This window comes from Prionailurus bengalensis, chromosome A2, assembly GCF_016509475.1.
Source record: "Prionailurus bengalensis isolate Pbe53 chromosome A2, Fcat_Pben_1.1_paternal_pri, whole genome shotgun sequence".
Lineage (NCBI taxonomy): Eukaryota > Metazoa > Chordata > Mammalia > Carnivora > Felidae > Prionailurus > Prionailurus bengalensis.
The window spans coordinates 152258606-152279582 of NC_057348.1; the positions used below are offsets into that span (position 1 = coordinate 152258606).

The 20977-nt window shown below is 45.5% G+C and overlaps 1 protein-coding gene across 3 annotated transcripts in view; it reads right to left on the reverse strand.

The window, feature by feature from the left end:
* The window catches only part of DGKI (diacylglycerol kinase iota), a 449833-nt gene that overhangs the window by 282571 nt on the left and 146285 nt on the right, over positions 1–20977 (reverse strand). For all 3 annotated transcript variants that reach the window (XM_043589661.1, XM_043589660.1, XM_043589662.1), the window contains exon 2: positions 7290–7398. In XM_043589661.1, coding sequence (XP_043445596.1) covers positions 7290–7398 — 109 coding nt within the window. The remainder of the gene's footprint in view (positions 1–7289; positions 7399–20977) is intronic.

Consider the following 20977-nt stretch of genomic DNA (forward strand, 5'->3'; position numbering starts at 1 on the left):
TCCCAACTTCCTCCTTTCCTCTATAAAGTAATGTTCCTTTCCTTTGATCTCCAGACTCACCTATGGTTAGCCATAGTTTACATGTCCCAAGTTGCAATTCTTCTGCCAGTCTCAAATAAACCCACTTTGCTGGTAAAATAACTGGCAGTTTCAAGGTGGACACTTTCTAGTTTTCCTTCCCTTCTAACCCACAGATGTTAGCATTATCCAAGTTTCTCTCCTTGGTCTTTGTAGACAAGACTGCTAGCCATTCATCAAAATTATTATTTTCTTCTTCCTGGACATACAGCTAGACCATATAACCCAGCCTCCTGTGTACTTAGATGTGGCCATGTGACCAAGATCTAACCAATGGAACATAAGCATAAGTGACATGTACTGTTTTCAGACTTGGCCAATTGAAACCTCCCACATGCATTCCTCCATTCTCTTTTCCCGTACTGGATACTTGAGAAGTGAACCTTTGGGATGATTTCAGAAGCCATCTGGTGAAGATGTAAGAGCAACTATCTGGGGCATTGAATAACTGTGGAACAGGACCCAACTCCCACTCAACCTACCCGGAAGAGTCCTGGTCTGTTATGTGAGGGGGAAATATACTTCTATAGAGCAATTATAGGTCTGTTTTACTTACTGCAGCCTAGTCTACCTCAACTAATACAGGCCTCATATTTTTGTCTGGATTTCCTTTCATTATCTACCTGTACCCCCCGCCCCCCAGCTACTTATCATGTACTGAAGAGCATGTCTAATCTGAGTCCTAGGTTTCTTCTGCTCTGAACTCATAATTCTGACATTCTCCCTGATATTTTACACTGCTGCAAAATTAATTCCTCTAGAACATAACTATGATTACGCCTCTCTCTCTTGCTCAGGAGGCTTAAATATGCCCTGTTATTTATAAAATGAAATCCGAATTTAATCTCACATACTAGACCTTCCATTGATGACCCCAATCTACCCTTAACCTTCCTTGTATTCATCTTTGTACAATTTCTTTATTCTTCTTTCTTCTCTAAATATAGCCATATCTTCCTTCTTTTGTGCCATGTTTTTTGTTTAGTCCATTCTCCTCACCCAGGAGCCTCTTTCCTTCTCCTCTACACAACCACCTTGAAATACCATCTCAAACAATATACAACTAGAGAATCCATCTGTGCCAGACAGAAAAAAAATAAATAGCTCTCAACCATTTCTAAATGAACATAATATTTCTTCTGTATTTGTGAGTGCTGAGACAAATTTCATGATATACATACATACAGATTGATCTGTATATAAAGACAGATCTAGCTACCTAAGAGTAGAGATTCATCTAGGTAGATACAGAAATAGATTTATACATACATATATGATTCCTTGGTCTCAAGTTCTACTGAAGTCCTAGTAATGGTTATAGGTAAAAAGATAAAAATGTATGTATTGATATGGAGGAGTTTACAGACTATGAATAATACAGATAGAGTATACTGACACTAGAAGAAAATAATCTACACAAAAGGAAAGCATTTGCTTATAAAAATATTTTGAAATAATAAGAAAGTTATAAATACATACCTCATGTAAATGTCCTTACAAATTCAGAAAGGAAAAGAAATCTGGACTATCTCTCCCTAAAAATCTCCAAGATAATAATAGGTAGAAGTTGTCTAAGATGGTTTAGATCCGTGCTGCCCAATAAGCATATGGCTATTGAAAACTTGAAATGTGGTTAACACTAACTGAGATGTGCTGTCAGTGTAAAATTCACAGCAGACTTTACTCACTGTGAAAAAAAAAAGAATGCAAACCATCTCGCTGATAATTTTTGTACTGATTACATATTGAGATGGTAATATTTTTGATTTATTTGCTTAAACAAAATATGGTACTAACATTTTTGATTTTTAAAAAATTTAAAAAATTTTCTTTAAATGTGGCTACTAGAAAATTTAGAATTACTTTATGGCTCACATATGTTTCTTTTGGGCAGTGTTAGTTTAGATCAGCACTTACTTAGAGGCAGAAATTTAGACTTGGATGTTTCTCAGTGTCCTGTGAGATTACAGGATTCTATGATATCCCCCAGGAGCCCACGTGACTGAATTTAAAATTCTCACAATTTGGGGAAATAAAGGACTAGTGCAGGTGCATGAAATCACAGCATGAAGCTATATCTGTCCCACTACTCACAGGGCTGACCAGGGGCAAGACCTCCACTGATTTATAGGAAAAATTTATAGGTCGTTAGCTCCTCATGACCTCTCAGCCATCTGACACCTTGATTAACCTGACTTAACAGTGTTTGAAATGGGGCTAGGAGTGGGAAAAACACTGAGGTGAGAGTCCCTCTCAGGGACAACACCCAAACCTGAAGGTACAAGAGCTGAAGCCTGACGGCACAGGACTGTTAGGACGTGCCACCTGAAATAAGACTGAAATGAGAACACACGCACGCACACATACTCACCTGGCTCCTCCTGGCTCTTCATTCAAGGTTTCTAAAGATAAGATGACCTAGTTTCATAACCCAGTTTAAACCAATCTCGCACAAAGACTCTGTTTCCCTAATCTTGTCCCCGAACCAAATGGTGAGGTGGTGTATAACTATGTTATGTTTCTACCTGCCTAGGAGAAAGCACTTCTTTTCTTAGCATCATCAACTAGAGGAAAGAAAATGTGGTCTGGATTTAGAACCTGGCTTTGTTTGTGTTGAAGCTATTTTCCATAGCCCTCAGAACTGGAGGAAATTTTCAAAAGAGGGAGGAAAAAAAAAAACGAACTGAAATTAAAATCGATGTGAAAACCAACATGCCCTTTAAGAAAGATCTGGGTGGCTTTTCCACCGTTGCTTTGAAAGTTGTTTTAGGCAGTGTAATAGGCAAAAGCAAATTATACAACAGCAGAGACAGAGTAAGGCCTATCTCCTATGCTCCCTGCTATAACACTGAAAACAAGGAAGAAATCTCTTAAATCCAAATTAAGTCTCCATTGTGGAAAAGGCATGTGACATTTAAGAGAAGACACACATTATCTATGCAACAGACACACTTCTAAAGGGGCTAATTCACTCTAAACCGGAAACTTGGATTCCAGCCATGGAGATAAGATTTTTTTTTTTTTTTTGCCTTTTTGAACATTACTCCCTTTCTGGCAATTTAGCTTATTTTCCCCCAAAAGTGGCTTCGCTAACACACATGGCATGGTGTCCATGGGAGCAGCCCCCGCAGGTTGTCACCGAGAAGGTGAAAGAGGGTAAGTTGGGAGGAATGAGATCAGACCACTGCTGTGCTTTAAGACTTAACACAATACACCGTACTAGGAAGGAAATTTTTAAAGATCCAAATAGCATAAATCTATTTGTTTTTCAAGCAGGCTATGGACTCTTGCCTACCAAGCCTTTCAGGAACTGGAGATTATCTGAGTGCCAGTCAACTCCCGGTGAAATATCCCCTTCTCAGTGACTGAACGGAAAAGCTACAATCAATTTGTCCCCTAGCATCAGTAGCCAGACAGCGGGTAGGCCCACAAGGCCGTCCTCTCCACTGTGAAGAAGAAAATCTAAGCAGAAAACATTGCCCCTCCCTTCAAGGAGCCTGAAATCAAACTGAGGACCTAGAATTTTAAAAGCGACTAAATACCACCAATTCGGTTCTAAGATTTATAAGACAATGCACCGCATGTAGAGATATTGTGAGGAAACAAAGCAAAAAGTGAATAAAATAAACAGAATTAGTTCAGCTGAAAAGATGAGCATGACCTGGCAGAGAGCCAGAGGAAATCTCGACAGGAAACAGCAATTTCCACGTGTCTACTGTTGTCAACCGGAGGCTGGGGCGCCATTCTGAAGACGCGACTCCTCCCCGCACATCAACGTTCAGGCTTCTATCCCAGACATGCATGGAGGGGCAGGCTCGTGCTCAGGCGGCAGGAGTGAATGTTGATGAAGGGTCACCGAGAAAATGAGATCATGTGAGACAGGGAATCCTAGACGTCATAATAACTATTTGAGCAAATCACAGCAAGAGAGAAGTTTTAGGACCTTGAGGAACAGCTGAAAATAAGAGAGAGATAGCATGTATCACTGAGCAGGGAAATGAGAACATGAATACTTGACAGAAACTATTAAGTTTGTGCACCTAACACGTAAAACTGACTCCTGCAACAGTATACACCTGGCCGAAGTGCACAGGTGCCTATGGTCTGGGCTCACCAAGCCAGTGCCCTCCTGCGTCTCAGGCACCCCGACAAGCAGGCTGCTCTTCAAAGCCCTTTGCACAAAAATCTTTAGGAAAGATCTGTGCCTCTTTGAAAGACTTTGGCACATATATCAGAGTCAAAACAAGGGCCCCTTTGGGATTCTGTAACAGGTAGGAAACATGGGGACTAAACTTTTAATTCCAGCTTTAATTCACCCTGATTTGTCTTGCGTCTTCTGATGCTCCATGAACAACTTCTGTATCTGTTTTCTGACTGGTGACACGCAGAGAGGGGAGTTGACCTAAGTCAGGGGGTCATGGTCCTACAGGACTTTGAGATGACCCTGGTCCCCCTAAACCTGCCTCCTCATTTGGGAGACTCGTACAAGGCTCCAAGCCAAAAGCAGAGTTCAGTGAATAGTAAGAGTGAATAAGTGAAAACTGATCCTTTCAATGACTTTAGTCCAGAAAAGTGAGCTGGTAGAGGGAACAGACAGTCATGCCGCTTTTCCACAGGGAGCCAGGCAGGGCTTGGGACGAGGGAATGGCAGGACTGGTCAAGCCAGTGGCCCGGGCTTCCACTTTCAGCAGAACAAAGAAAATCCTGGCTCAGCAACTTGAACAGAACGGCAAACTACGGTGACCTAAATGAAACTGGTGAAAAGCATATTTGTTAGGAAAAGCCAAAAACTGTGAAGCAAGGGCAAGTCTTAGCACAAAAAAAAATAAAGGTGTCTAAAATGTTTTTAACAACCTGCTTCTTCCTCCCTTCTGAGAAAAATGTTCTTCATGATCATAACAAGGAGTTGTAGTGTTGGTCACTGTTTGGCTTCTGTTCACTAATAGCAATAACAGCCCACAGTTCATTAATTTTTTTTCAGAGTCAACATCTTTCCAGCTCCTTACATGTCAGATCTTCAAATATGCCCTCAGATGAAGTGTCTAAAGAGGAGGATTTCAGTGCTCTCTCCGTTGTTAAACATCCCCAAAGTGTTTCCTGCCATGCCATGATTTCACCAGGGCGCCATGACAGGGCGCCCACAATCAAAGGGGACAGAGGAAGAAAGAATTTAGTTCCTACTCGCTCTTCCCCCGCTGTGTAGTGCAGCCTCCCACCACTAGCCCAAAATACCATTTTGATGAAATATTAGAGTGCATACATCTCTACAGGAATCAGAAAATAATACCTTCTTGCCAAGCTTCGGCTCAAGCAGGACACTTCTTTTTAAAAGCCTTTTCTGGTAACTATTTCCACCATCAAATAGGGATGGAGCATCCTTCCTGGCACTCCCTGATGCTGGGCTCCTCTATTCTAGGTATTTTTGCTGTTGCTTTCTTCTCTGCTGACTGCATCCTAAGCTTCTGGAAGGCAGAAACCCCATTTTCCTCACCTCAGAATCCCCAGGAAGCAACAGAGGCCCTGGCACAAAGCAGGGGCTCAACTCGGTGATGAATTAATGAATTCATTGATTATTTTTTTTTCTGATTAAATAAATCTGCAGGCTGCACAGTTTACAAAGAACTTGCACACTTACTTCCACATCTGATCCTAATAACACCAGGAAGTCCCCCTTGGGGAGGGGCCACAATTGTCCCCATCTGTAGATGAGGATGCTGAGGGCGAAAGAGATCAGTGACTTCAGTGATGTCACACGAGGGGCAAAAGGATTTAATGACTTTTGCCATCTAAATGATTTAAACTCTCCCTCATTAGAATCTTGCCCCGCATAGGGTCCTGCTACTTTAGGTCAGAAGACTGTCTGGGTATCATGAATGTGAAACTAACTGACTTGGGTCCCTGATTCATAACATTCTCATCATTAGTCCAGGAAATGTTGTTCTTTGATCTTCTTCACCTGCTTGTTTACACATTTAATTCTTTTTAATTATGTAAACACCGGTACCAATAAATTCTATACTCTCTCCTGGTTTAAGAGTTTATTAAGTAATTTTCCTAGAATAAAGGGAAATTCCAGGAAAGGAGCATTCTTCCTGAGTGCCCATTCAGCACGCACAGGTGATACTGGAGCATTCTCAGGGCTGTATCAAGGAAGAAGCTGCATCTCAATCAAGTCCAGTCTTCTGCCTAGTACTTCATGAATGCAGGCAGCCTACATTGGCATGTGCCCAGAATGTCAAATAAGAATGTCAGTAAGTGTGTTCTTGGGAGAGACAAAGAATTGTTTTAATATAAAAGGACATTAAATCATGACATATGGGCTAAAAATAAAAAATTAAATGAATGAAAAACAACTCTTCTCCTTTCCCCCATCCCGCCATGCGCTTTCATATGGGAGAACGTGAATTATCCCCATTGTTCAACTCAACTGAAAAACGCTAAACAAAAATCACCATCAAGACCAGACTGGAAGAATTTCAGGGCAGCCCTCCTCCACCTTCACGCTGTTCCCTATACTCATTCCTTCAGGAAGAGACAAAGCCTTTCAGGCCACAGTTATAGATGTTTTCACCAAGAACTTGAGTCACTGAACACCCTCAATAAATGTATTCTAACTAGCTTAAGAATTTCAGAATGCAATCTTCAGCTCAAGGTAATAGTTTCTGTGGATGCGTTTTTGGTTAAAATTGGCTACTATACCCAAACCACTTTTACAAGACCAATCTACCTTTGTGTTAGGGGAAGAAGTATATCAGACAGGAGGGCATGAAGTGCCTAAAACATAAAGTGAAGTCATCTTTTGTCAGGGGGGAAAAAAAAGCACCAAAAAAGAAAAGAAGGTAGCTTGATCTGAGGAAATCAAGCTTAGATTCCAGGATGTTGCTAAGGGGACGCTCTATTCATCATCAACTTGGCAAGAACCAATAAAGCATGTGCACAGAGGTACTTTTCATCGCACAGCTGCAAACCCAGGCAGTAACGCTTCAAATGATTCATGAAGTTTTTATTTTAGTCTGAAACACATCTGATTTCATATAAAGGAACTATGTTGCCGGGAGTTTGAGAATGGAGCTCTGGCCTAGGTATCTGAAGATTGATCAGTGAGCAATACTGAAAATTATCAAGTCTTGCTTTGTAGCCACAGGGATCCTAAGAATGAGAAAGACACACATGCAATTGAATTATGTTTAGATGAAAAAGCCAACACCTACACTCCAGTCCAGAGTCGCTCTGGGCTCCTTCGCTGGACCATTTGCCACAGGAAGGCTGAGGGGATGTGCAGGAGCCAGGTGCTGCAGGCCTGCCCGGGAGATTGCTTTCCTGGAGCCAGAAGAAAAAACACAAAGAAAAACCAACATCAGAAGGTAAACAGAGCTAAAAATTTCCCCTGGAGTAAAAACAACGCCTGAGTTAGTCTTCTGCATGCAAAAGCCTTTGCAAATGTATTGGAGTCTATGTGTCTAAAGTGTATGGTGTATGGTGAAGATACTGGGTGGCAAGTCTCAAAAGACAGGGAGATTGAGGGGACCATTTGGGGGGCAATGTTGCTTCAGGACCAGAAATGGAATTTCTAGATGCCCCTATTCAGGGTAGAGGGCAGAATGCAGGTCTCTCCGTTTATAGAAAAAGACCTAGGGCTTGGATGGTCACAATACTTGGACAATTTTAAAGCTGCCAGAGACTAACGGCAACAAAAGCAGACTCAGGGAGTCTTCTACTGAAATTCCTCCATTTCCCAACAAAGTGCTCTCCAAGTTGGTCACGGCTCCAAATTCAGCCTTGCTCCTCTTAAGAACATCCTCCCTCATCCTTGCAGAGGACTTCTGCAGATAGCTTGAGATTCCAAATGGGAAAAGATTGATTTGTATCTGGCAAGAAATGGCACACGCTGAAAGACCAGTATCTCACCAAGGCCCATGGAACAATAAAATCAAAATATGTTGCTTAGATTAGGTTTGTTGAATGGAACATAACAAAGTGCAGGTCAGAAAGGAGGGAATAAATCAGGAGAGGTTGAGAAAGTCAGCCCTGACCTTGGTCTTCAAAGATAAGAAATAAGAGGAGTTGTTTTAGCTTTAGGGTGAAGGGAAGGGAGGGTAGATGAGAGCCTGGTGGAGAGAATGCAAACAGCAAGAGAAAGGAAGAAAGTGGCAAGATCTTGTGGTATCATCATTAACAGTATAGGTTAAGTTTCTGAACAGATCCATGAAAAATGCCAGACAAGGGTCTCAAGCTGAAATATAAGTGCTGATTCACAAATCAACTAAGTGGCTTCCTGGAAAGGAGAGTTTTCCCTTTACTGGCGTGTCTACATGTGCTTTAAGAATTACCTGAACTAGAATCAGGTGGGTCTTGTGACCCTGCAGCTGAGCCTTGAATAGGTCTACGGGTGAGGCCCGGGAATCTGCACTCACACATGCTGCCCATGTGCTTCCTTCTGTGAGCTCAAGTTTTCAAATTGCTCTATTGGAGTGTGGAAGGGCTTTAATCTAAAGAGGGTATGAAATGAATTTCCCTCAGGCAAGTGAAACTTAGAACTTAAGAGACTGATTCGCTGAAGACTGGAAACCTATCCTTCAACCAATGAACAAACACCAAGATTGTCTCCCCATCCTCAGGCCAATGAACTTGCTGCTCGGACTCAGGCTAGACTCCCTGCTCTTTGCACTCCTGGCCATAAAAATAGCCTACTCCAAACTGGTAAAGGACTCACCCGTAGCCTGCTACAGTTTTCATATCCTGAGTTGCAACTTCTCTCCTATTCCCAAATAAACTCAATTTCTGGTAATTCAAGCTTGCCTTGGTTTACCTCTTTATTTAGGTTGACAAGAGCAAGTACATTTGTGTAGGTGGGGGAGCACTAACTTACCCAGGCCCATTGAGGGGGAAGCCCTAAAGAAAAGCATCAGCAACTTCATTACGTACTTTACCCCCATTAGCTCTCAGCATCCTATCTCACAGGACGTGAACACTGTAGTAAGAATCTGCCATCTTGGACACTGGACCTGCAGACACATGGGGTCCCCAGGGAGCCCCGGATCCTCAGACTCCTTTACCCATCTCTCTATACAGAGGAACAAGGCTACAGATGGGGAGATGGGGAAAAGGAAGGCAGTGATGGCCCAATGTACAGTGAATCCCATAATGACGGAGCCAGTGGAGGGAAGGGAACTTGCCTGGGAAGGGGAGAGGAATAAGAGCAAAATGTAAAAGCTCTGTTGGAATCTAGAAGCAGATGATATCTCTTTTCTGTTCACTGATCTCTGCAAACTCCACCCAGAAATGGAATTTGTAGTTGACCAAGATAAACAGTAGCCTCAAAACCCAACGAAAGGCTTGGTAGAATCAACAAAAGAATCTAAGATCTTGCAGACACTGATAAATGGCCAAGTATGTCTAAGAGCTCAGCAAGTGCCTAGCCCTTTTTCCCCCTCTCTTATATTCCCACACAGGAAGTCTTAGAAATAACGTAAAGGGTTTCAGTAGTCGGAAGTCATCACATGAAGCTTGCCTATAGCCTACTTTCAGAAGCTCCGCCTGGATAGCACACAATGTAGTTGCTTTATGGAACCCCCCAAAGAGTCATTACAAGTATGTAGACGTTTAATGAAACCCTCTGATGACACAATATTCCCTTTCCTCCCTTTCATCAAGGCAAATAATTAACATCAATTTTGGCCTCTTCACTGACACCAACTTTTTTGAGTTCCCAGAGCTAATTCCAAAGATGGCACATAGGTTGGGGGTAGGGAGCGGGAGTGGCTGGGGTTCCCCCAACATCAAGCGATTCTCGGACACCAGCAGGGTGCCCAAGAATTCAACACAATTCTGACACTATCTACCCAGAGCTAGCATCAGATTCCACAGGTTCAGAGTTCAGGCCTACAGGACTGCACCCATCCCCCACTTCAGACGCCAGTCTCAAGCCCCAGGCTGTGAGGCTTCTGGCCAACCAGCTACAGATTGGAGGGTCCAATGATGTCCTCCTTAGGTTTGATTAATTTGTTAAAGTAGCTCACAGAACTGATGCGAATGCTTAAGTTACCTGTTTATTAAAGGATATGATAAAGGATAGGTATCAACATTCAGATGAAGAGATACAGAGGGTGAAGTATGGGGGAGGGGTGCAGAGCTTCAGTGTCCTCTCCAGGGGCCTCTCTCACACCTCCACACACATGCTCACCAAGCCGAAAGCTCTCTGAACCCCATCCTTTTGGGTTTTGATGGAGGCTTCCTTATATAGGCATGATTCATTAAAACACTGGCCAGTGGCAACTGATTCAACCTTTGGCCCCTCTTGCCTCCCCAGAGGACTGAAATTTCCAACCCTCTCATCACAAGATTGGTCCTCCTGGCAAACAGCCCCCCACCCTTGAGTGGGGTACAAAGTCACCTTCGTTAACATAACAAAAAATACCTTTTTCACCCTTATCACAGGTTCCAGGAGTTGTGAGTAGAGATCCATGGATGAAGACCAAATTCATATGAGAAATATATATCTAGTCATTCAGATGGCTAGATATATATTTGTCATAAATCACAATATCTCAGCCCTTCACCCCAAAGTATTTTCCATTCCACCAAGCAATAGGAGAAGAACACTCAAGATTCTTATACTGTGCTCCTTCATGGCCCATGCATTTTCTCCACCTGGGTTCAAGGAACTTCTGCAACATTTTTCTTTAGGACTTTTCTCTGGCTTTGAGGGAGCTGGTATGTGATCCTAAGTCACAGCTTTCGTCCCAAGAAAATGAGATCTCTGCAGAGTCAGAAATTACAAGTTCCACCTTGGATTCTGAAAGGGCAGGCCTACGCCAGCCGACTCCATCTTGTTCTGTGTCTTTCACCTTGACCACACCTCCTCCCCTTGAGTAAACCCTCCCTCACCTGCCTAACAGGACTCGGACCCTTCTCCAGGACCCTTCCCCAGCCAATCGGCTGAGGCCATAGCCATTACCTCACCAACTGCCCCCAGGCCCCAATAAAACCTTTGTCCTTTTGAAACTCGCTCTCTTTCCCTGGTATCTCACCGCTGTGTAGGTGCAGGTAGGGGATTGAGCTCGAGCTAGCTCGAATAAAGGCTCTTTGCTTTTGCATCGGACTCGGCTCCCTAGTGGTCTTTGGGGATCACGAATTCTGGGCATAACATTTGGGGGCTCGGCCCAAGATCCCCAAGACCCCCAAGGGACCCCCGACCCAGAGAGCCTGACTGGCCACGGTTAGTGTCTGTTTGTTCTGTCTTTTCTGTGTGAGCTCATTTCTGGAATTCTGGTAGTGCCCGACGTGGTCTAAGTGGACGCACTGGAGGACCACGGGCCGGGAGTTTCGGAAGACGTTCCGATTCTCCCTTCTGGAGGGACGTGGAATCCCCTCATCTGTTTCGGAGGGACGTGGAATCCCCTCAAAGGTCTGAGACGAGGCAGGTCACTCCCGCTGGTCGGCGTGAGGCCGTCGTCTTTGGAGGGACGTGGAATCCCCTCATCGGTTTTGGAGGGACACGGAATCCCCTCAAAAGCTAGCTTTCCGTTTTGCTTCCATGGAGTTGGAAGACTTTCTAGGGGCCCTCTGTTTGTCTGTTTTTGTGTTTCTCTGTTTTGCTCTGTGGACTTACTGGACGGACGTTATGGGACAGACTCAGACTACTCCTCTAAGTATTATGATTGATCACTTTAAGGATGTGAGGGGAAGAGCTAACAACCTCAGTGTGGAAGTCCGAAAGGGTCGGTTGCAGTTTTTTTGTTCTAGCGAGTGGCCAACTTTCAATGTCGGATGGCCACCAGAGGGGACCTTCGACCTCCCTACCATCCACCGAGTCAGGAGTATCATCTCTCAGCCTAAGACGGGCCATCTTGATCAGCTCCCTTACATTATCACTTGGCAGGACCTTGTAGAAGACCCACCCTCTTGGCTTAAGCCCTTCCTAACCCTGATCCCTCCGGAGCCAAAACCCATTCTTGCTTTGCAGGAGACAGAGAAGAGGAAACGTCTCACCCAGCCTTCAGCACCCCTCTACCCTGTCCTACAGGGGGGTACTGAAGAAAAATTAATTTTTCCTCCCCCGTATTACCCCTCTAGGATGCTGGAAGAACAACATCCTCCCCCTCCGGGGGAGGCAGACGCTGTTCCGAGAGCGGGAGGCAGAAACACTCCAGGGGGAAGCCCACCCTTTACCAGACAAAGGGCTCAGAGGGAGCAATCCGCCTCCGCCGCCGACTCCACTATTCTGCCCCTGCGAGCCACCGGACCCCCAGACGCGGAGGGGAATCAGCCCCATCACTATTGGCCTTTCGTCACTAGTGACCTCTACAATTGGAAAGCTCAGAATCCTAAGTTTTCCGAGAAACCGGCAGGGCTTATTGATTTATTAGACTCTGTTCTTTTTACCCATCAGCCCACGTGGGATGATTGCCAGCAGCTTTTGCAGGTTCTGTTCACGACTGAAGAAAGAGAAAGAATCCTCAATGGGGCCCGAAAACTAGTTCCGGGCGCAGACGGGAATCCCACCACCAACCAGGCTCAGATAGATGCCTCCTTCCCCTTAACTCGGCCCCAGTGGGATTTCAACACGGCAGAAGGTAAGGAGAGGCTCCAGGTCTACCGCCAGACTCTAATGGGGGGTCTCCGAATGGCTGCTAGAAAGCCAACCAATTTGGCCAAGGTAGGAAATGTACAACAGGGAAAAGATGAATCTCCGGCTGCCTTTTTAGAAAGGATCATGGAGGCATTCCGTACCTATACCCCCATGGATCCAGAGGCTCCGGAAAGCAAGGCAGCTGTTATCATGGCCTTTGTAAACCAATCGGCCGTAGACATTAGGAGAAAATTACAGAAAATAGATAGACAGGAGAAAAAAGTCTGCAGGACTTACTGGTGGTAGCCGAAAAGGTATATAATAACCGGGAGCCTCCTGAGGACAAGCAGGCTCGCGCCATGGCGGCTGCCAGCAGTAAGCAGACTCGAGACCCGGCCAGAATACTGCTAGCTACCACTGCTGACTTCCCCGAGGAACGAGACCGCCGTCTCCGGCAGCTGGCAGACGACGCAAGAAAAGGTAAAAGCACCACCAAGGGGGGGAAGCAGAGGCTGCAGAAGGATCAGTGCGCATACTGCAAGGAGATAGGGCATTGGGCCCGAGATTGTCCGAAAAGGGCCGGCGGGAAGGGAAGCAAGACTGATCGAGTAAAAGTCCTAGAGCTGGATGAACTAAGTGGTTAGGGGAGTCAGGGTTCGGACCCTCTCCCCAAACCCAGGGTAACTCTTAAAGTGGAGGGGACCCCTACTGACTTCCTTGTCGACACCGGAGCACAACATTCGGTCCTCCGCACCCCACAAGGAAAACTAGCCAACAAGAAGTCCTGGGTACAAGGGGCAACTGGTATGAGCCAGTATTCATGGACTACCCGAAGAACAGTAGATTTGGGAACGGGCCAGGTATCCCACTCCTTTATGGTAATACCAGAATGCCCCTACCCGCTGTTAGGACAGGACTTACTGACCAAGATTGGAGCTCAGATAACTTTCAGACAAGGGGGGCCTCAGATCACCGATGGCAAGGGCCACCCCATCCAGGTCCTGACCATGAAACTGGAGGATGAATACCTCCTCCACCAGGAGGCGCTCCCGAGAGAGGATAATATAGACAGATGGCTACAAGAATTCCCCTCGGTTTGGGCAGAGACAGGGGGGATGGGACTAGCCGCTCATAGGACCCCAGTCCTGGTAGAGCTCAAGCCAGGAGAGAGTCCGGTAAGGATCAAACAATACCCCATGTCTCAGGAGGCCTGGAAGGGGATCCAGCCACACATCCGGAGACTACGAAGCCTAGGGGTACTAGTTCCTTGCCAGTCTGCCTGGAACACCCCCTTACTGCCGGTCAAAAAGCCTCACACAAATGACTACCGACCGGTACAAGACCTCCGGGAAGTAAATAAGAGGGTCGTGGACATACACCCAACTGTTCCCAACCCATATACTCTCTTGAGCTCCTTAGCACACTCCAGGGTCTGGTATACTGTACTAGATTTAAAGGACGCCTTCTTCAGTCTGCCGCTGGCACCCCAGAGCCAACCCTTGTTCGCCTTCGAGTGGCATGATCCGGAGGAGGGCTACAGTGGACAACTCACCTGGACACGGCTACCTCAGGGATTCAAAAATTCACCCACCATCTTCAACGAGGCACTACACGAGGACCTGGGTGAGTACAGAAGGGAGCACCCTGGCCTCACCCTTCTACAGTATGTAGATGACATCCTGATTGCTGCCAACACTGCCAAAGACTGTGAGCGAGGGACCCAGGACCTGCTGGCTACCCTGGGGGCCTTAGGATACCGCGCATCCACGAAGAAGGCTCAGATATGCAGGGAGAGGGTAAGTTACCTGGGATATATCCTGGAGGGCAGACAGTGGCGGTTATCAGAAGCCAGAAAAGAAACTGTCCTAAAGATCCCTACTCCCACCTCCCGAAGAGAAGTGAGGGAATTCCTAGGATCAGCTGGCTACTGCCGCCTCTGGGTTCCAGGTTTTGTTGAGATCACCAGGCCCCTATATGAAGCTACCAAAGAGGGGAAAACATTTAAATGGGCTGAAAAAGAAGAAACTGCCTTTAATCAGTTAAAAAGGGCCCTCCTAAGTGCCCCAGCCCTGGGCCTACCGGACATTACGAAGCCCTTCCACCTCTTTGTAGACGAGCATAAGGGAATAGCAAAAGGAGTTCTAACTCAAGCCTTAGGCCCCTGGAACCGTCCAGTGGCTTACCTGTCTAAGAAACTAGACCCAGTGGCTGCCGGCTGGCCGCCATGCCTAAGAATTATTGCAGCGACAGCACTCCTAGTCAAGGATGCAGACAAACTCACCCTAGGACAGGAGATCTGGATCACGACCCCACACGCCATTGAAGGGGTCCTGAAACAGCCTCCAGATAGATGGATGAGCAATACACGTATAACTCATTACCAGAGCCTCCTACTCAACCCTCCACGAGTGCGGTTCCACCCCAGTGCAGCCCTCAATCCCGCAACCCTGCTGCCCGACCCTGACCTAGGTGCTCCATTACATGACTGTGCGGGAATCCTGGAACAAGTACATGGATTCCGGACGGACCTGACCGACCGGCCCCTCCCCGATGCTGAGGCTACTTGGTTCACTGATGGCAGCAGCTTTGTGCGAGGCGGACACAGGTATGCGGGTGCAGCGGTGGTCACCGAAACCGACACCGTATGGGCGGAGGCTTTACCCTCCGGAACGTCAGCCCAGCGAGCAGAGCTCATAGCCCTCACCAAGGCGCTGATGCTGGGAGCTGGAAAACGGCTCAACATCTACACAGACAGCCGTTATGCATTTGCCACAGCTCATATTCATGGGGCAATTTATCAGGAGAGGGGGTTACTGACGGCAGAAGGACGGACTATAAAAAATAAGCAGAAGATACTTGACCTGCTTATGGCCTTAGGGCTTCCTGCCAAGCTAGCCATTATCCACTGCCAAGGGCACCAAAAAGCTGATAACCCAGTAGCTAGAGGTAATCTAAAGGCTGACCAGGCAGCCAAGGCAGTAGCCCTTACTCCAGTCCCCACCATGACCATACAACTACCAGACCCGGGAGACCCAGTTTTACCAGACCAGCCCAAGTACTCCCAGGAGGAATTACAGCGGATCAAGAAACTCCCCATGGCCCAGGAGATAAAGGGATGGTGGTATACACCTAACAAGGAGCTCGTGTTGCCAGACCAGCTCGGAGTCTCAATATTAGAGCACATGCATCGGTCTACTCACGTGGGGGCCCGAAAATTAAAAGACTTAATCCGACATGCCGGAATTAAGATTCACCAACAGGACACCAAAATAGAGCAAGTTGTATCTGCCTGCAAGACCTGCCAACTCACCAACGCGAGGGCCACATCAAATAAAAAAGGAACCAGGCTCAGAGGCACCAGACCGGGAGCCCAATGGGAAGTCGACTTCACTGAAGTCAAACCAGGAAAGTATGGTTTTAAATATCTTTTAGTATTTACAGACACCTTCTCTGGCTGGGTGGAAGCATACCCAACCAAGCATGAAACGGCTCAGACGGTGGCTAAGAAGCTACTAGAAGACATCTTACCCAGGTATGGTTTTCCTGCCCTGGTAGGATCAGACAATGGATCAGCTTTTATCTCGCAGGTAACACAGGCAGTAGCCAAGGCAGTGGGGGCAAACTGGAAATTACATTGTGCTTATAGGCCCCAAAGCTCAGGACAGGTAGAAAGAATGAATAGAACCCTAAAAGAGACCCTTACCAAATTAACCATGGAGACTGGCGGGGACTGGGTGACTCTCCTACCGTACGCCCTTTACTGGGTTAGAAACACTCCTTACACTCTGGGTTTTACTCCCTACGAGATCATGTTTGGCAGGCCACCCCCTGTTATTCCCAGCCTTCGAGCTGAACTTATTGCTGAGTTTAAAGATCAAGAACTTTTTCTTTCCTTGAGCGGGCTCCAGAGGGCGCACGAGGACATTTGGCCGCGCCTCCGTGCCATCTACGAGGCTGGCCCGATCCCGACACCTCATCAGTACAGGCCGGGAGACTGGGTCTACGTCAAGAGGCACCACCGAGAGACTCTCGAGCCGCGCTGGAAGGGACCCTACATCGTGGTGTTGACAACCCCCACCGCTCTCAAGGTAGACGGCATCGCGACCTGGGTCCATCACACTCACGCCCAGCCAGCGGACCCCTCCTCGATCCGGAAGGACTTCGTCACACGATGGGCCATCAGTCGGGACCAACACAACCTGCTCAAGCTCAAGCTACAGCGCATTCAACCTACCTAATATTGGTAACTCTGTTAACTCTGCTTGTCATTGCTCATGCTGCCGGGAGTCCCCACGCCCCCCAAAACATCACCTGGCAGATCATAGACACCAGCTCGGGGACAATACTTAATCAGACGTCCCAGAGCCACCCCAGGGACACTTGGTTCCCAGAACTTTGTGTAAACCTCCAGACTCTGTTCTCCTTGTCACCATAAATGCAGCCGGTCCCATGATTGGGTCCGTAAGCTACATGACAAGGGGGGAATGAAAGGGCAGGCCTACGCCAGCCGACTCCATCTTGTTCTGTGTCCTTCACCTTGACCACACCTCCTCCCCTTGAGTAAACCCTCCCTCACCTGCCTAACAGGACTCGGACCCTTCCCCAGGACCCTTCCCCAGCCAATCGGCTGAGGCCATAGCCATTACCTCACCAACTGCCCCCAGGCCCCAATAAAACCTTTGTCCTTTTGAAACTCGCTCTCTTTCCCTGGTATCTCACCGCTGCGTCCATGCAGGTAGGGGATTGAGCTCGAGCTAGCTCGAATAAAGGCTCTTTGCTTTTGCATCGGACTCGGCTCCCTAGTGGTCTTTGGGGATCACGAATTCTGGGCATAACAGATTCCTTAACACATAACCTAAATTTAAGTGTTCTAACAAAAAATAACAAACGGTGCCGATGCTCAAGGCCTTGGAAGAGCTGAAGAATTCCTAAATCTTGGGTAAATGAGAAAAATACAAGTCCTTCATCTTTTCACGAACAGTCCCAGAGCTGGGATCAGAATAAAAAAGAAGAAAGGGAACAAAATTCTCCTCGCACAGTAGAAACCACGGGACAAATGAGTCTAACTCACCAGAAGTTGCAGACTGACTGACCACCAAAACCTACGTTCCTAATTAGAACAGACAGGAGGGCAAACTGCTGAAGTAACTAAATCAGGGTGCAAGGGAGGCGCGCGTCTCTTGAAGAGCAACGTGGCAGTTAGAAGACATCCAAACCTTCAACCCGACTAAGCCCTGCAGTGAAATCACAGCCAAAGTGACACTCTTCCCCAGCCTGTGAAGAGAAACGATTAAATAAGGGCTTTTGCTGGTTATCTATTCCTCACTGTGGATGCAAATTTAAGGTTGGTTTTCCGTAACATTAATAGAGGAAAACTGTGTAACTATGACACAAATAAACACTTAGTAGAAAGAAAATAAGTAGGAAACATCAAAGTGGCTCCAAGTTCCTAACTGTAAATGGGCCTTACAAGAGGATATCACATAAGAAGAACAGGGAAAATATCTGTAGGTGCCAAACCAGAGTAGGAAGTAACTTCTGATTGTAGCTTTCTCCATATTTCTCAACAACCACGTGAGAAAATCCTTTTCTCTAATAGCTCATGTAGGTATACACATTTTGTTCCAAAACACAAAAACAATTTCATCATTTATCAGACCTCAAATACAATTAGTGTAAGTTATTTTTCTGTGTGGGTTCGTCCTGGTTGTAGAAAATGACATTTCAGAGGGGTAGCATTTGGGGCGTGTTGAAATGGCAGCGGTTCTATGTTACAATATGCTCCATTTTTTTGCTACAATTTTTGTAGCAAATATGCTACAATTTTTTATGATTAAAAAAATCAATGGGGTTTCAACGTATTCTTTCCTTCTGCCCAGAATCCTCCCAAGCCTACAGTCAGTGAAACAGTGAAATGCCAGCAATCCTTCCTATTAATTTTGCAACAACACTTTGTTGGGATGGCAAAAGAATCTTTGAAAAGGAGAACTGCAATATTAACTGTGAAATAGATACGAAAAGAAAATACTCTATAATGCAGTTTCAGGCGCACAAAGTCACAGTTAATGTCAATTACCTGCCGTGAAAGACCTCTAACATATTTAAAGTATAAAAGCCATCATACATTTTAAATAGCATTCTATTATTTCCTTTACTTCATTCAATAAGACTACAAACTCCTAAAGGACAGGGCTCAATTCATCTACTAATCTTATTACATTCTAGCCCAGGGGTAGACCCAGCATATATTCAATAAATGCTTTCTGAGTTAATGAATGAACTTGACCAAAAAGCTAAGCAAAACAGCTTGCTGATTAGATCAGGGATTGAGAAATCTGATTAGGAAGATTTGAATTATATCCCAGGCTGTGCGTTTCAGTGATCTACTTTCTGGAGAGGGCCAGAAATCCTTCAAAGCTGCTCTTGAAAGAAAAAGGCAGAAGACGTAGAACTCAGGGTTAAGAAGCCTAAGAGACCTCAAAAAGGCTTTGTGATCAACGTAAAATAAAACCCGAATGGTATAACATTTGTAAAGGGCATAGGAGAGTGCTAATATTTTTGTCATGTATTCATTGAAAGAAACATGCAGCACAGGCTCTTCATGAAGAGGATTTTTTAAAATTTACGGGAAAACATGTAGGTGGGTATTCAGCCGGGACAGCCTCTAATTATCCATTTTGCAATTTTGTCTCAACTGGCTCTGGTTCCACTCTGATTCCAAGTTTATATGGCTCCCATATTCAATCCATCCCCATCTTGCCCACTCCCGTTCTGGGAGATTCTATGAATAGAATAGCATGAGGCCCCCTTCCTGCTGAGCAAAGAAGCACCAGAGAATTAGGAGGTTCCCGTAGCCAGGAAGTCTCCTGAGATAAGCAATTGACACATTAGAAACTGGTGAACTCATCTCTTCGTTTTAGAAAAGGCAGCAGCTGTCTAAAAAGGTACTCTGTACCTTGGTTTAATTCCCCCAAATGCCTCAAGAGGGATCTTAATCATTGTGTATGTGTTGGTGTGCTTTTTTCCATATGCTATTTTGGCACTAACTTTGTTTATATTCAAAGCAGCCCACAGTGCTTCTTGGTTGATTTACACAAGCTGCCTGCAATGTTAAGGATAGTCCACATGATAAAAAGAAAATTGTCCCAAGCCCCACACAAACTCCAAGTATCCCACCAGAGATTTACTTAGGGGAGCAAACCTTTTGTAATTATTTGAGCCTAAATCCCAATCCATGTTACATATGAACTCAAAGTAGTTTTTGACAATTTTAATGTGCATTGAAGTTTTCAAGAACGTAATTACTATTGAAACAGAGGTTCTTTTTCGTTTCCTAAGGGTTCTAAGTCATTTTAAAAAATTGCTTCTGGTATTGAATCTTCAATACAGCATGCCTGTATCACTTTATGTTTATAGCAGTTATTTTCAGGGTGATTCTCCAAGAGTGGTGTTCAACCTTTGCCTGTGGTGGAGCTTGACATCACTCTATTTAAAAGCCTTCCAGGTAGTTCTAATGAGTATCCTGGGCTGAGAAACACTGTTCTACATAAATGTGCAAGCATGTGAGTACTTCATTACGTCTGCAAATGTGACTAAGCCCTGGCATTTACACATTGAAATATATTCATTCATCCAACAACGTATTTACTGAATGTCTGTTTTATAACCAAGCACTATTCTAAATGTGTAAGATGCATGAATGAATAAAACAGACATAAATCGCTGCCTTTGTGAAGCCTATATTCTAGCAGGAAATACATTTTGCCAGGTACAGAATCATTTTACATATCTTACGTACTCCTCACAACGCTGAGGGAGGTAGTTTTATTATGCCCTATTTTATAATTAAAATAAAAATGATAGTACAGAATGGTTAAGCTGTATGTCCCAAATCACACAGATAGAAAGAAGTCCCGGTGGAATTTGAATCCAGGCGTCTAGGGGTGCCTGGGTGGCTCAGTCGGTTGAGCAACTTGGCTCAGGTGGTGATTTCATGGTTTGTGGGTTCAAGCCCCGCACTGGGCTCACTGCTGACAGTGAAGAGCCTGCTTTGGATCCTCTGTAACCACCACCCCCCCGCCTCTGTCCCTCCCCTGCTCGCATGCACTCTCTCTCCCTCTCTCTCAAAAATAAATAAACATTTAAAAAATTATGGATCCAGGCATCTAAATCCACATTGTACATACTTAACTACGACACAGCTCATACTTTTACAAAATTTTGATAGCACACACTACATAGCAAAAGAGACTTACAAGACAGCTAGGCTCTTACTATGCCAAATCTCCAATTGCCTCACTTATAAATGTCCCATCTCCACAAGAACAT